The sequence below is a fragment of the Chlamydotis macqueenii genome, chromosome 10, assembly GCF_036417535.1.
Source record: "Chlamydotis macqueenii isolate bChlMac1 chromosome 10, bChlMac1.mat, whole genome shotgun sequence".
NCBI lineage: Eukaryota > Metazoa > Chordata > Aves > Otidiformes > Otididae > Chlamydotis > Chlamydotis macqueenii.
In genome coordinates this window covers 5,776,568-5,789,436 of record NC_141565.1, presented here as the reverse complement: position 1 = coordinate 5,789,436, position 12,869 = coordinate 5,776,568, and the positions used below count along the sequence as shown (strand labels likewise).

The window sequence follows — 12,869 nt, the reverse complement described above, 5'->3', positions numbered from 1 at the left end:
TGCCCAGGGAACCAGCATCAATGTGCTTTCAGGACTTGGTGCCACCTGGAGGAGCCCTGGGGACATCACCATCACCCCACAGCCCACGGGGACGCTAACATTGCACCCTGTCCCCTCTGTCTGGGTACTGCAGCCCACCGTGAGTGCTGCATGGCATCTCTCATGACAGGGGCTCCTGGCAAGGGCAACCTACGGAGGTGTCCCCAGTCCTGCCTGGGGGGTGGGATGGCAGGGACGGACCCACCTGGAGCAGTTGCCGCAGTCGATGATGGCGTTGTAGGTGGCGTTGACGGTGCTGAAGTAGTATTGCGTCTGCTTCATGATGCAGCTCGTCTCCCTGGCCTCCATGCTGTCCCCCACCACCTCCTCTGCGCCGGCACAGTGCTGTGGGCCAGGGGCCACGGAACCCCCAACACGCTCTCCCACCATGTCCCCTGCCCGCCCCCAGCCCCCCTGGTACTCACCCGTCTGGAACCAGCTGCTGTAGGTGAGGCCGTACAGGAACTGCTGGAAGAGGGACCTGGGGAAGGAGAGCACGGCCACATCAGCTGTCCCAGCCCTGGGGATGTGCCAGTGTCACCCTCTGACAGAAACGGCCTCCGGGGAGGGGACGCAGCGGGACTCACCAAGCTGCGGCCGAGGTCCACCAGGCGAGGTTCAGGAGATCGGCCACGGTGGGCTGTGGGCAAAGAGGTGGACGGTGAGTCAGTGGGTCCCCACGCGGGTCCCCGAGCTCCTGGACCACCTGGAAGCCACCACCCCCGTGGGTGCTCACCACAAAGACGCTGCGGGGTGCAGCACCGGTGTTGCTCTGGGCCTCGGGGGCGCAGACGGACTGGAAGTCATAGGACTCCTTGCGGGCGTAGAAGGAGTTGTTGTAGAGGGCGGACATCAGGTTGGCATCCACCTCGCTGAAGAATTTGCCCACCTGGGATGGGGACACCAAGTCTGCACCCAAACAACACCTCGCCATGGGTCTCCCTGATGGGGACTCGAGCGGGGCTGTGTCACGCCACATGTGACTCGAGCTCAGAGGTCTCAGCTCCCCGCTGGCATCCCATGCCCAGGAGAGCTGCCACGCGGGCACTGCTCACCTGGTACCAGTGGTCCTCCTGGTTGGAGAGCACCAGGAAGCCCCCGTCGTCAATGAGGACACAGATGAGGTCCTGGGGAAGGAGAGCAGCATCATCCACCCCCTGGCCGTGCCCAGGGCAGGGCAGGACAGGCAGGGTGGGGGGTGACGTGCAGGGGGGCCAGCACAGTGTCCACAAGCCCGGGGGCTGCTCAGGAGCATCTTGGTACCGGGAGCACCTTTGCAGGTGAGCGGGAACCACCCCACACCCTGGGGGGTTTGACAGCCCCCTCATGGTGGGGGATCCACGGTCCAAGGAGCAACCGTGGGGGCTTTGTCCCCGCAAGGGGGACATCAGGGGCTGACCGAGCTCCAGCAGCGGCAAGGGGACAAGGTGGGCGTGCTCACCCCAACGGCATGGGCAGGGTGGGCAGGGGACGGGGACCCTCCCAGCCACCCCTGCCTGCCGTCCCCCGCTGTCCCCAGCCCTGCCACCACCCACCTTGTTGTTGGCCTCGCAGTCCATCTCGCAGCTGGTGGAGGGGTCGCACTGTCAATCGAAACGGGGGCAGAGGGACAAGTTAGCAGGAGGGGGACGGGTGTCCCAAGCACTGGGGGTACACCATGTCCTGGCAGTGCTCCCCAGCCACGTCCCCTGCGAGCTGAGCTCCCTCCCAGTCCCTGTCTTCCTCCCCACCCTGTCCCAGCGCTGCGAGCCCCAGGGGACGTACCCGGCGGGCACCCAGCTGGTCGCGGTCCGTCCGGTTGCTTGCCAGCACTTTGAACTTCTCAGCCCAGGCCTCCAGGTCCAGTTTCACCCCCACCACTGGGGCAGTGGGGAGACAGGGTCAGCGCCAGCTCGGGTGGGGCAGAGGGGGGTCCCCTCTGCCTGGCGGTGGGGCACCCAGCCCCCTGCCTACCTGCCGGCTTCAGCGTCTTGCCCCCGATGCTGAGCTCCACGGCGGTGCTCACCAGGATGCCGACGGTGTTGTTCTCCAGGTCCAGCCCCCGGTAGCCAGCTGTGGAGGGCAGGGGTGCCATCAGGGGACAAGCAGGGCCAGCGGCAGCCTGTGCCATCCCCCATCACCCCTAGCTGGCACCCACCGTCCCGGTAGGGTGGCTTGAAAATGTAGCCCTTGTTGTCCAGGCTCCTCCGGTAGAAGCTGGCGTTGAAGGGCTCTGGTTCCTCCTCCCAGTCGTCCGCAGCCCTGGAGGGAAGCAGCCACGGCCACGGCTGTCACTCTGCTCCGGTTCCACCGGAGATGGCCCCGCGGGAGCAGGCATGTCACCTGCGTGGGGCCTGGCATGCGTGCATGCCCCGGACTCACTTGTTTGGGAAGACACGAGTGATGCCACCATCAGTGGCTGCGAAGACAGCCAGGAGGCTGTACCTGCAAGGAGAGGGGACGGGCATGCCAGGCATCAGTGGGGTTTTGCTTTGCCCCTGTCCCATCCCCGTAGCCCATTCCAGCCCTCTGATCCCCCCCCGATCCCCAGCCAGCGCTGCCCGTCCCGGGCCACCTTGCCCCCACCTACGTGTTGAGGTCCTGGTCCTTCCAGACCCGCTCCACCAGCTGCTGCGTGATGCCCGTGTCCAGGATCAGGTTGTGCAGGAGGAAGTTGTCGCCTTGGGAGGAAGATGGAGAGGAGGAGATGAAGGAGGTGAGCGCCGGCCCCGCGGGGGTCACCCATGCCCCCCTGACCCCATCCTGGCATCAGCATCCATGTGGTGGCTGCCGGGACCCCAACCTCTGGCCCATCTGCCCCCACGTCCCCGTCCCCTGCAAACCTCCCCGCCAGCCCCCCCACTAGCCGTCCCCGGCTACTCACACTGCTTGGAGTCTGGGGTCACCTTTTCCATGAGGGCAATAAAGTTTTCCAGGAACTCGGTGTTGTTATCCGACAAGTCGAGGTCTTTGCAATACTCTCTGGGGTTTGGGGGACAGGGTTTGTCGTGTGCGGGGATGGAAAAGGCAAGGTCAGTTCTCCCCCGAGGACAGCAGGGCAGGCGCTGGCTGTGCAGCCAGCACCCGGGCTTGCCGGGGGACACGACGGTGGTGACGTGCCACCGCTCCTGTGAGCATCACCCCGCTGGGACAGCCAGCTGCGGGCATCTCCGCAGAGCTCCGGGCACCGAGCCCTCTGCTGCCTGCGGCGCCGCCGGCTCGGCTGTCACACCGGCCAGCGGGTCTGTCACTGCCACCAGCACCGAGGTGTCGTCACCTCTGCCAGGACCAGGTTTGATGGATCCCAGTTTGCCCAGAGCGGTACAACCCTGAGCCCAGCTCTCCCTTAGTGGTGGGACTACTGGTGGGACTGGGCACCTCTGCGTGGTACTTACCTGTGGGGCCAAGGCACCCTGCCCTGCTCCTGCAGCACCCCGGGGACCAGGGGCACCACACAGGCGCTCGGCAGCCATATTTGTACCCTTCGCGTAGATAGTCAGGTGCTGGCTGAGGCCTGGCCAGCGGAGGCTCACACTTGCCCACGGGCATCACTGGCCCCAAGCCCCTTCTGGGACAGGCACTGAGGGGGGTGCTGCACCCCTGCTCTGGTCTGGGACCACCCTGAGTGCAGAACCCCAGCCCCGCCGACGCCGGGGACAGCTGTAACCCCGTTGGTCACCATCAAGCACGGGTTGGTGCCACCCCGGAGTGCCCAGAGCCTCCCAGTCTCAGCAGTGTGGCCGCAGGCGGTGCTGGGGGGCCCAGGGCTCCCCACGCTGTGTGCCTTCCGCCGAGCTCTTGACTCTGCCAAAACCCTCAATAAGAGGACAAATGCCAGAGCAGAGGGCGGCAGGCAGAGTACCCAGAGGGCAGTCGAAAAAGCTGGGGCACCCCGGCCAGCCCCTCCCGGCCCCCTGCCCCCTGCTCGAGGGGAGCAGCCCCCTAAATATCTACACCGACACGCACAGATACAGGTACTCACACACCCACGGGGGACGGGGGATATACGGTTTCTGAAAATTTTCAGTGGCCCGTGGGCACGGCAGCGCCGACGGCAGATCATACAGTCGCCCTGGGTGCCGGGCCCCCCCGGCACGCGGCTCCTCCCTGCCGCTCGCTCGCTGCGGGCTGGCACCGGCCACTGGGAGGGTGCTCGCAGGGCCGTTTCGGGGGGCACCGAAGGGCTCGTCCTGATTGTCAAACCCCGCTTTTCTCTCCAGCTGCCCTGGCCGCGGAGCCCCATGCGGGGCGCTGACCCCATCCCCGCAGCCTGAGGGGGGCGGTTGGGGGGCAGACCCACTCCTCGGGCCTCGGGTTCCAACATCGCCTCCGTATCTATTCCCTTGGCATAGTTACGGCCCAATTTTTAAATAACAGGTTTCTCTGTTTCTCATTAATACTCTGCTTTGGCTCCCATGTTTCCCAGACCTCACCCCCGCTGCCTTGCGCATCCCCCAGCGACCAAGGCAAAACTGTACATTTTGGGCTGGTTTACCCAGAATTAACATAAGGGAGCGATGGCTGCTGTAGGCAGGGAGGGCAGGGGGTACGCGCGGGTGGCACAGGCCTCGACCCGCCACAGTCCCCAAAGACGACAAAGATAAAGCATCTACTAACGGGTCCTCTAGCTGTTACAATGCCATACGAGTGACGGGCGACGAGCTGGTCGGGGCAATTTGGGCAAGCGGCGCGAAGGGCAGGCTGTCCCTGAACGTCCTGCCAAGGGACAGCCCCTTGTCCCCGCTAAGCGACAAGACTGGGTGGCACATTCCAATGAGGGGGCCGTTACCCTGTGCTCACAACCCTGCTCACAGCCTCCCCAAACCCCCCTGGCATCCCGAATTTGAGCCGAAACCCACCCTTCCTTCGCCCTCCCCACCACGACCAGCGCGACTGTATGATGCCACCTCCGGCCCCTCGCTCGGCAGGGGACGATTTTCAGAAACTATACCTATATATGCACGCACGGGGGTCGCGCCGCACCGGGTGCATATATACTGTGCTGGATGCAACCGGGTGGCGGAGCGGGGCCGGGGTCCCGGCGGCAGCCCCCCTCGGCCGAGCGGGCAACACGACACACACACAGAGCGAGAGGGGACGGGGGGACAAGGCACGATGAGGCGGGGATGGGGGGCGATGGTGGGGTTGGGGGGGTCGGCAGCGGGGCCGGGGCGGATGCACACCTCGGCGAAGCGCACACGCAAAGCTACCTGGGAGCAATGAACACATGTCCCTCCGACTCAAAGCTGTTGGGCAGCAGGTATTCAAAATCTGCAACAGAAAGGGAAGGTTATCCGGCGGGGAGCGGGCTGGGGGACGCCGGGGGGCCAGGAGGGAGAGAGACGGACAGAGAGAGAGGGGAGGGAACGAAATAAAAAGGCATTTGCTGCTTTTGGTAACAAGAGAGGAAGGAAAAGGCCGTTCTGCTGTCGCTGGCACCGCACGGGAAGGAAAGTTACAGCCAAATCGGGAGAGGTTTGCCCATCTCGGCTCGAATTTGCTCGGTCGCGGGCTGAAGGCGGGTGGTCGCGTACGCGCGGCCAGTGGCGTGTACGCAGGGACACACAGAGACACACACACATATATATATGTGCGCACATGTATATATATGCATGTTGGGGAGGGCGTGGGGGCGTCTCTCTCTCGGGGGGTGGGGTGGGGTGGTGGTGGGCGAGGGCAGGGAACCGCATGCTGCGCTCCTGGTCGGAGGAGGATCACCAAAACACTTGGTTGTCAGGGAAAAAAGGGAAAAAAAAAAAGGAGTTTTCAGGCATCGACATGGCCAATCAGGGAACCTTGCCGAGGACAGTCCAACCAGAGGCTGCCCGCTCCGCAACGTGCCGTGCAACGCGCTGCCGGGCTCTGCCGCCGGCCCCCTCCCTCCCCGGGGTGGTGGGACCCCAATGGGGACGGGGGCCCTTGCATGCCCGCCAGCTCGCTCTGCTTTTGGGGGGGGTTCGCAGCCCAGCAGGGTCTGGGGTGCCTCTTGGGGACCCCCCTGCCAGAGGGGCGGCCGATGCAGGGTTCAGCTCGTGGGGGCAAGCGGAGTTAGGGGGTGCGTGCCGGGGTGCTACGGGATGTCCTGCCGCCACTGGCCACCCCGTCGGGCACCACCACCCCCTCGGCACCCCGCTGGCCCCCGGTGCGTTGCACGGCACAGCCAGAGGTTGGACTGTTGCTCTCCGAGGGCTGTAGGCAGGGGCTGGGTACAAGCCGATGAGAGGAAGAGGGGGAGGAAGAGGAAAGGAGTACAAAACACTCGTACTTGGTCCATCAGCATTGCCATCGCAGGGGCGCCAGGAGGAGGCAACTCAAAGCTGATAGAACAGGGCTGAGGGTGACGCTTCCACCTCCCCACCCTCCTGCCCACCTGGCCCTGTCCCCTCCTGTGCTGCCGTGCCCCCCGCAGCCGTCCCCCTGCCCGTGCTGGGGAGCGGGTGCTGCCAGGGTGCCGTGCGGGGCATGTGCAAGAGGGAGGGTGGTGGTGGGTCCCCTGGGGACCGCGCATGCCAGGGTGTCCCCCTGCCCGCCATGGGGCTGTGTGGGAGCTGTAGGTCTGGCTCCACGGAGCCGATCCTGCTCCGGCAAGCGGCCAGGCATCGGGGGACGTGGGTCAAACGCTGCCCTGGGTCGCATGGGCGATGTCCTGCTCTATGGCAGTGAGAGTACTGGTCCCGGCATCCCCCCTGCCTGCCTCGGCCGGGACTTAGGGCTCAAACTCGGCTGCTCCCGGTGGGCACGGACGGCGCCGAACGCTGTGGGTGCCAGGGGCTTCATGCCATACTGGGCCCCGGGGCAGCAGGGACGGCCACCGAGCAGCCGTGGGGGCAGGCAGTGCGGCACCACTCGGCGATCCCCCATGCAGCAGGGTGGCATCGCCCCGGGGTGGTCCCATCCCCACCTTGGCTTTGCTTGGGGGGAGCATTCCCCAAAAAAGCTTCTCCCAGAAGGTGACGGTGGCATGGGACTGGGTCTCCCATCCACCCTCTGTCCCTGCCACCTTTGGGTGCCCACCCCACAGCCCCCCGCGCCCTGCACAGCCCTATCCCTTTCAGGTTGAGTTGTCTTGGGAAGGGAGGAAGCGGAGGAGCCGGGACGGGTTAGGGAGAAGGAGCCGGAGGAGGGCGAGCAGGAAAGAGGAGGAAAAAGAGGGTGGTGGTGGGAGGTGGGGGAGTAAGAGCAGGGCATCAAACTAGCTACGAAAAAACCTCGTGGATCGAAAACAGCGGAGTTTCATACAAGATTGGCTCTTGAACGATATCAAACCAGGTTTGGGAGCGATGTGCAGGGAGGGAGTGGGGGATTGTCGTGACAAAGCTCTCATGGACAGAACAAGACATGTTGCTTTCAAATAAAGGGGGAACTGGAGGAGAGGAGGAGGAGGAGGAGGGAGGAAGGGCGAGTCGGTGGCAGTTTGCAGGTTCGGCGTGGCAAACGGGCAGGGTGATGGGCAAGCAGGGGGGCTGGGGGGGGGACTGGACACGGGGCGGGGAACGGGGTGGTGAAGGTGAGTGGTCTGAGACTGAAAATACTTGCCCTTCATTTTGATGTTTGGTACTGTGTGAATCCACCATAGAGAGAAAGCAAGAAAAACAACAAACAAAAAAACAACAAACAAAAAAAAAGGGGGTTGGGTGGAAAGGGGGAAGGGGGGGCACAAACAATATTTTATTCAATCGCCGTTTGAATAAAAATATTGTGTATCATAATCATACCAAAATGAAACCTCTTGCAAAAAACGACATGAAAAAAAGAAAAGGAAAGAAAAACCCAGTAACGAAAGGCAAAGAAAAGGCCAAGGTGAAATAAGAATTAAAAAAAATGCAAAGATATAACTAGAGAAATATATATAGATATATATTCAACACTCCAAAGGAAAATGAGAGTCAGTAGCAAACAGTTGCAACAGTCTTGATACCAAAATGTCCTCACTGAGTTAGGGGGCATGCACGGCACGGCGGGCAGAGCCGGGGAGGACGGGGGGATCCCCCCTCCCGGGGACGGGGACAGCCTGGCCTCGTCCCCGCGGGGACACACGGCCCCTGCCGAAGGATGGAGGGGGCGGCAGGGGCTGGATCTGGAATGGGGCTGGGGTCGAGCCGCCGGGGCGGCTGAGGGGGAGAAACGGGGGGGAGAAACCAGAGGGGAGAGGGGAAAGGGGCTGGTTCTCCCACGGGGGAGAGGGTCCCCGGGAGCAGCGTGGACCTGAGGTGGGGAAAAGGCTTGGGGGTTGGGGGGAGAGAGAAAGAGAGAGAAAGGGGGGGGCCAGGCTAACACACACGTACACAGATTAATTCCAAACGAAAATCCAAACCAACCGAAACCGAACTCATAAAAAGAAGAAATGGCTTAAACCAAAACCAAAGAATTGTAATAAACCAAAGGAAATTAAAGAGATCCATGCAAACTTTCCCAGCCTCGCAAAGTAACTGGCTGCTACGGCGGCATCCCTCGGCCCCGGGAGGCGAAGGGGCGGCGCAGCCCCTGCCTGCAGCCTGGGGCTCGTTTTTGGGGTGCGAAGCGTAAGGACCAGACCCTGGCACCCCGGGGCACCCCAGGCGGGCAGCTCGCTTTCCCTCTGTGCGTTCACCTCTATTCATGCCTCTCTTATTTTTAATTTTTTTTTTTTTTTTTTTTGCCTCTCATAGTAATCCCTATCTCATTTCGCAAGTTTTCGCTTGGTGCTTCTCCCCCCGACAGCCGCGGGCCGGCGTGGGGGCGAGCGGGAGTGCGAGAGGGTGGTGAGGAAAGCCGGGGGCTACTTACACTTCACTTGCAGGATCTGGTCGCTGAGGTTGGCCTGGATGTAGTAGGTGCTGTAGGGAGGCAGAACCAGCCCCAGGCTGCGGAGGGGGAGAGCAGACAGGTGGTGTAAGGCTTTACACACACCCAGGGCCCTGGGCCGGCCCCCAGACCTTGCCTAGCACCCCACCGCGGGCAACACCTGGCCCCAGCCGATGGCAGGCAGCAGCCCCGCCAGCCTCCTGAATTCCCTGCTGTGTCCTTCTCACCAGGGACTTCATCCGGGGATGTCCTGGGGGCGCCCAGGGTCCTCCACAGAGCACCCATGGTCATCCTGGGGCACCCACGGTTGTCCCCAAAGCACCAAGGGTCATCCTAGTGACACCTAGGACCATCCTGATGCACCTAGGACCACACTCAGAGCATGCAGGACCATCCTGGTGACACCCAGGACCATCCTCAGAGCACCCAGGTTTGTCCCCAGAGCACCCAGGGTCATCCTGGGTCACACAGGGCCATCCCAGTGGCACCCAGGGCTGTCCTCAGGGTACCCAGGGCCATCCTGGGTCATGCAGAGCCATCCTGGTGGCACCCAGGGCCATCCTGGGGACACACCTGAGCACAGGAGGTGGCAAGCCTGTCCAGCCAGGGCTGAGACGGGGAGGACGGTGGCTGTGACCCTGCCTGGGAACCAAGGGAGACGCACGGGGAAGAGGGATATGACATCCCCATAAGGGAGGAAGGTAGGAAGATGGGACAAAACAAAACCCTCCCAGCAAGGAGACATTAACAACAACAGTCACACAGGCACCGGCTGCTGGTGAGCCAGTGAAGAGCGGAATCCACCAGCCAGAGGTCTGGCATGCAGGGTGCAGGATGGGAGTGGGAAAGGAGGTGGTGCTGGGGCTGCCGAACCCACGCTGTCAGAGGGAGCCGGTCTCCTGGGTGCCAGTGGCAGCAGCCGGTGGCCTTTAGTGATGGTGTTTGAGCCAGGTGCTGCCCGGGATAAGCGAGCAACGTGCACCTGAGCCACCGGGACCTGGACTTGCCACCCTTGCCCCTCCAGCTAGTCCCATCTGCAGCTGGGACTGGGCACCCACAAGCACAGCAGAGGTGGTGGCACCCCAAACCACAGGTGACAACAGGGAGGCAGTGACATTTTTCTGCTCAGTGCTGGTGGCACCCCGTGCTGACGGTGCTCCAGGGAAGATCGCCGCCACAGTGCAGAGCCATAGGAGCACAGGGCCCCTGGCAGCACCTTTCACCCTACAGATGAACCCGGCCACAGCTGTGTCACCCCGTGTCATCGTTCCCTCCTCGACAGCGCTGCTTGGCTCAGAAGGGGTGCCACTGCGGGGGACAGGACTGCGAGGGACACTTGGCAGCTCTAGGAGGTGGCTGTGGCCCTTGCCAGCCCCTCCGGAGCGGGGTGGTGAGGAGAAGGAGGGTACAGCGAGGGGACCACGTGGCTCCTCACAGGACAAAGGCAGCACAAGTTAGACACCACAGACATGACGATGCCAGGGTCTTTTTTACACACCTGCAGGCCGTGAGACACGCTCTGGGTGGCCTTGAGGACTTCCCGAGCTGTAGGCATGAGACCACAGCCCTGTGCGGCCGCGGGCCCGGCCGATGCCGGGTGAACGGGGTGCGCCAGCAGCGCCACTCACCTGTAGTTGGTGCTTTTGATGGGCGCCCATGTGTAGGTCCTGAACACCTCGTCAATGTATTGCTGTGGGTCAGAGGGAGCCAGTCAGGCCTCTGTGGTGCCAGGACCTTGCCAGCGTGGTGGCACAGGACCCCAGCTTCGAGCCTGGGGCTGGACATGGCCCCTCACTCCTCTGTGCCAGGGCTGGGCGCTCACCACGGCAGTGGTTTTGGCCGCGACCCATTTCCCCTGCAGCCTTACCTCGTCCAGGGACTTGATGAGGGTCTTGATGAACCTCTGCCCGTCATTCCCATCAATCATGCTTCTCCGGATCTGGGGGACATGGAGGAGACAACTGAGGGCCACAGAGCCTGGCCACGCGGCCATGGGCACCTGCCCCAGCAAGCTGGCACTGGGGACCCGTGGGGTGCAGGGGCAAGAGGTGAGCAGCCCAGGGGGCTCTGAGGCAGGGAGGGAGGGAGGCGGCGGCGTGCAGGGCAGGCAGAGCCTGGAACTTGGGGGACAGTGACCCAGCTCCTGTCCCCACAGGAGCTGTGCCGGGGCCCTTAGGATGAGGCACTCCCCAGAGTAGGCTTTGCAACTGCAGATCAAGGAGGGGGGCAGCCTGTACCCCAAAAAACTGCCTCTGGGTCTGCCCACCTCCTCCTTGTTCTCGTCCTCCAGCTCAGCGTCCAGGAAGTCCAGTGTCACCGGCTCGCGGAAATTGATGATCTGCAGGCAGAAAGGGAGAGCCAGGGAAGGGCTCAGGGCTCCCACAGCCGGTCCTGAGCCCACACAAACTCATCACAATTCCCCCAATTAGCTCCTAATGACTTCTGGAAGCCACGTGTCCCACAGGGCCCGGCTAACCCCCGCTGCTGCCACCCTGACGGGCTGCTCCTCACCTGGGGCTGCAGATTGGGGTGCAGCAGGACGTAGCCGTTCAGGTCGATGGCGAAGACGTAACCGTTTGCCCCCAGCTGCAGGAGGACAGGAGGAGGGATGAGCCAGGTGGCTCTGCGGCATGCCGTGCCATGCCGGTGTGATCACCCCCGCAGGCAGAGCGTGCCCCATGCCACCCCTGGGGCTCCATCCATCTATTTTTATTCTCAGGCCAACAGCATCTCACCCCAGCTCTGGATTTTGCCTGCTGCCCCTTTCCCCAGGCTGGTAAGGTTTATTCCCTGCTGACCCTGCAAGGGTTTGGGCTCTGCTCTGGGTCCCAGAGCATCATCAGAGCTCCCATGCTGGGCTCAGGCAGCAGCAGGGTAGGGACAGAGGGGAAGGGGCCCCCACGCACATTGTATCGCGGCGTCAGCCTCTTGATGTCGTTGAGAGCCACGTCGATCCCCATCACGCCCAGGATGAGCTGGTTCTGGAAGGAAGCGGACGGAGGGAGGCAGGTGGGAGCAGGGCTGGCACCTGCCATCGCCAGCACAGGGACAGGGAAATGGGGGGATGGAGATCTTCTCCCTCCAGGGACGTGTGGGTCAGGTCCGGACACCACAGGGGTGCAGGGTGGGATGTGCCAGCCCCCCAGCAGCCCTCCATGGGACACTGCACCCCCCAGCTGCCAGCTGTCCCCATTGAACTGGGAGAGCTAGCCAAGGCCATTTCGCATCCTGGGGGTGGCAGTCACCCCTGGTCTGACCCCAGGGAGGGGGTGCAGAGCAGGCAGCACCCCAGGGGTGCCAGTACCCTCCTACACAGCCATACACCCAGCATCAGGGCACCCTCCCCACCCCACACCCAGGGGTCCCGTTGCAGCCAGGGCGGTGGCAGCCACAGTCTCCTACCTTCCTGTCACTGCTGTCCTCTGTCAGGTTGAACACTGGCAGCGTGCCTGTCACGACCAGGCCCAGCCCCTGCACAAGCACAGAAGGGTGTCCCATGGCCCCTCGCCAGCCCCAAACCCAGAGCTGGGGGTGGGCAGCAGAGTGGGGGTTACACCCTGGCAAGGGAGATGGAGGCACGTGCTGCGCAGGACCCTGGGGCCAGTGTCCCCCCTGCACCCCAGGGCTGGGGGTCCTTACCAGGGCATCCTGGTAGACGTTGGTCCACTGAACCTGCTTGGCTCGGTTCCCTGCCAGGACCATGGGTCTGCCCAGCACGTCCAGGTACTCCTGCAGGGACACAGGGCGGGGGAAAGCATGACGTGGGAGCCAGATGCCACCCTGCTCCGACTTGGTGATGCTCCTGTCCCTGCACTCGCCCCAAGGATTCTTAATAGGGTGCCTGATGCCGGACCCCAGCTGCAGGCTGAGCTGGGGCATGGGGCTTGGTAGCTACCAAATCCCAGAGTAATGGCTCCAGCTGGGAACCCAGCGGGCCTGTCGAGATGCCAGCATGGCGCTGCTTGCCATCGGCCGTGCACGGGCAGGGCAGGGGGTCCCCAGGCAACACTAGCCAGAGCCCCCCAGCTCCTAGCCATCCCCTGGGCTGGGCTTGCTTCATCACGCCT

General features: G+C 63.3%; 1 protein-coding gene across 3 annotated transcripts in view; it reads right to left on the bottom strand.

The window, feature by feature from the left end:
- The window catches only part of CACNA2D2 (calcium voltage-gated channel auxiliary subunit alpha2delta 2), a 204,799-nt gene that overhangs the window by 3,336 nt on the left and 188,594 nt on the right, over positions 1-12,869 (bottom strand). The window contains exons 15-36 of one of the 3 annotated variants that reach the window (XM_086755540.1): positions 12,442-12,531; positions 12,205-12,273; positions 11,709-11,783; positions 11,314-11,388; positions 11,069-11,140; positions 10,670-10,741; positions 10,431-10,492; positions 8,785-8,861; positions 7,555-7,575; positions 5,229-5,289; positions 2,903-3,000; positions 2,609-2,699; positions 2,401-2,463; positions 2,177-2,280; positions 1,993-2,091; positions 1,804-1,898; positions 1,575-1,622; positions 1,095-1,166; positions 776-928; positions 627-679; positions 465-520; positions 245-368 (exon numbers count right to left, since the gene is read on the bottom strand). In XM_086755540.1, the coding sequence (XP_086611666.1) occupies positions 245-368; positions 465-520; positions 627-679; positions 776-928; positions 1,095-1,166; positions 1,575-1,622; positions 1,804-1,898; positions 1,993-2,091; positions 2,177-2,280; positions 2,401-2,463; positions 2,609-2,699; positions 2,903-3,000; positions 5,229-5,289; positions 7,555-7,575; positions 8,785-8,861; positions 10,431-10,492; positions 10,670-10,741; positions 11,069-11,140; positions 11,314-11,388; positions 11,709-11,783; positions 12,205-12,273; positions 12,442-12,531 (1,730 nt within the window). The remainder of the gene's footprint in view (positions 1-244; positions 369-464; positions 521-626; positions 680-775; positions 929-1,094; positions 1,167-1,574; positions 1,623-1,803; positions 1,899-1,992; positions 2,092-2,176; positions 2,281-2,400; positions 2,464-2,608; positions 2,700-2,902; positions 3,001-5,228; positions 5,290-7,554; positions 7,576-8,784; positions 8,862-10,430; positions 10,493-10,669; positions 10,742-11,068; positions 11,141-11,313; positions 11,389-11,708; positions 11,784-12,204; positions 12,274-12,441; positions 12,532-12,869) is intronic. The other 2 variants (XM_086755542.1, XM_086755541.1) reach the window with 2 other exon arrangements.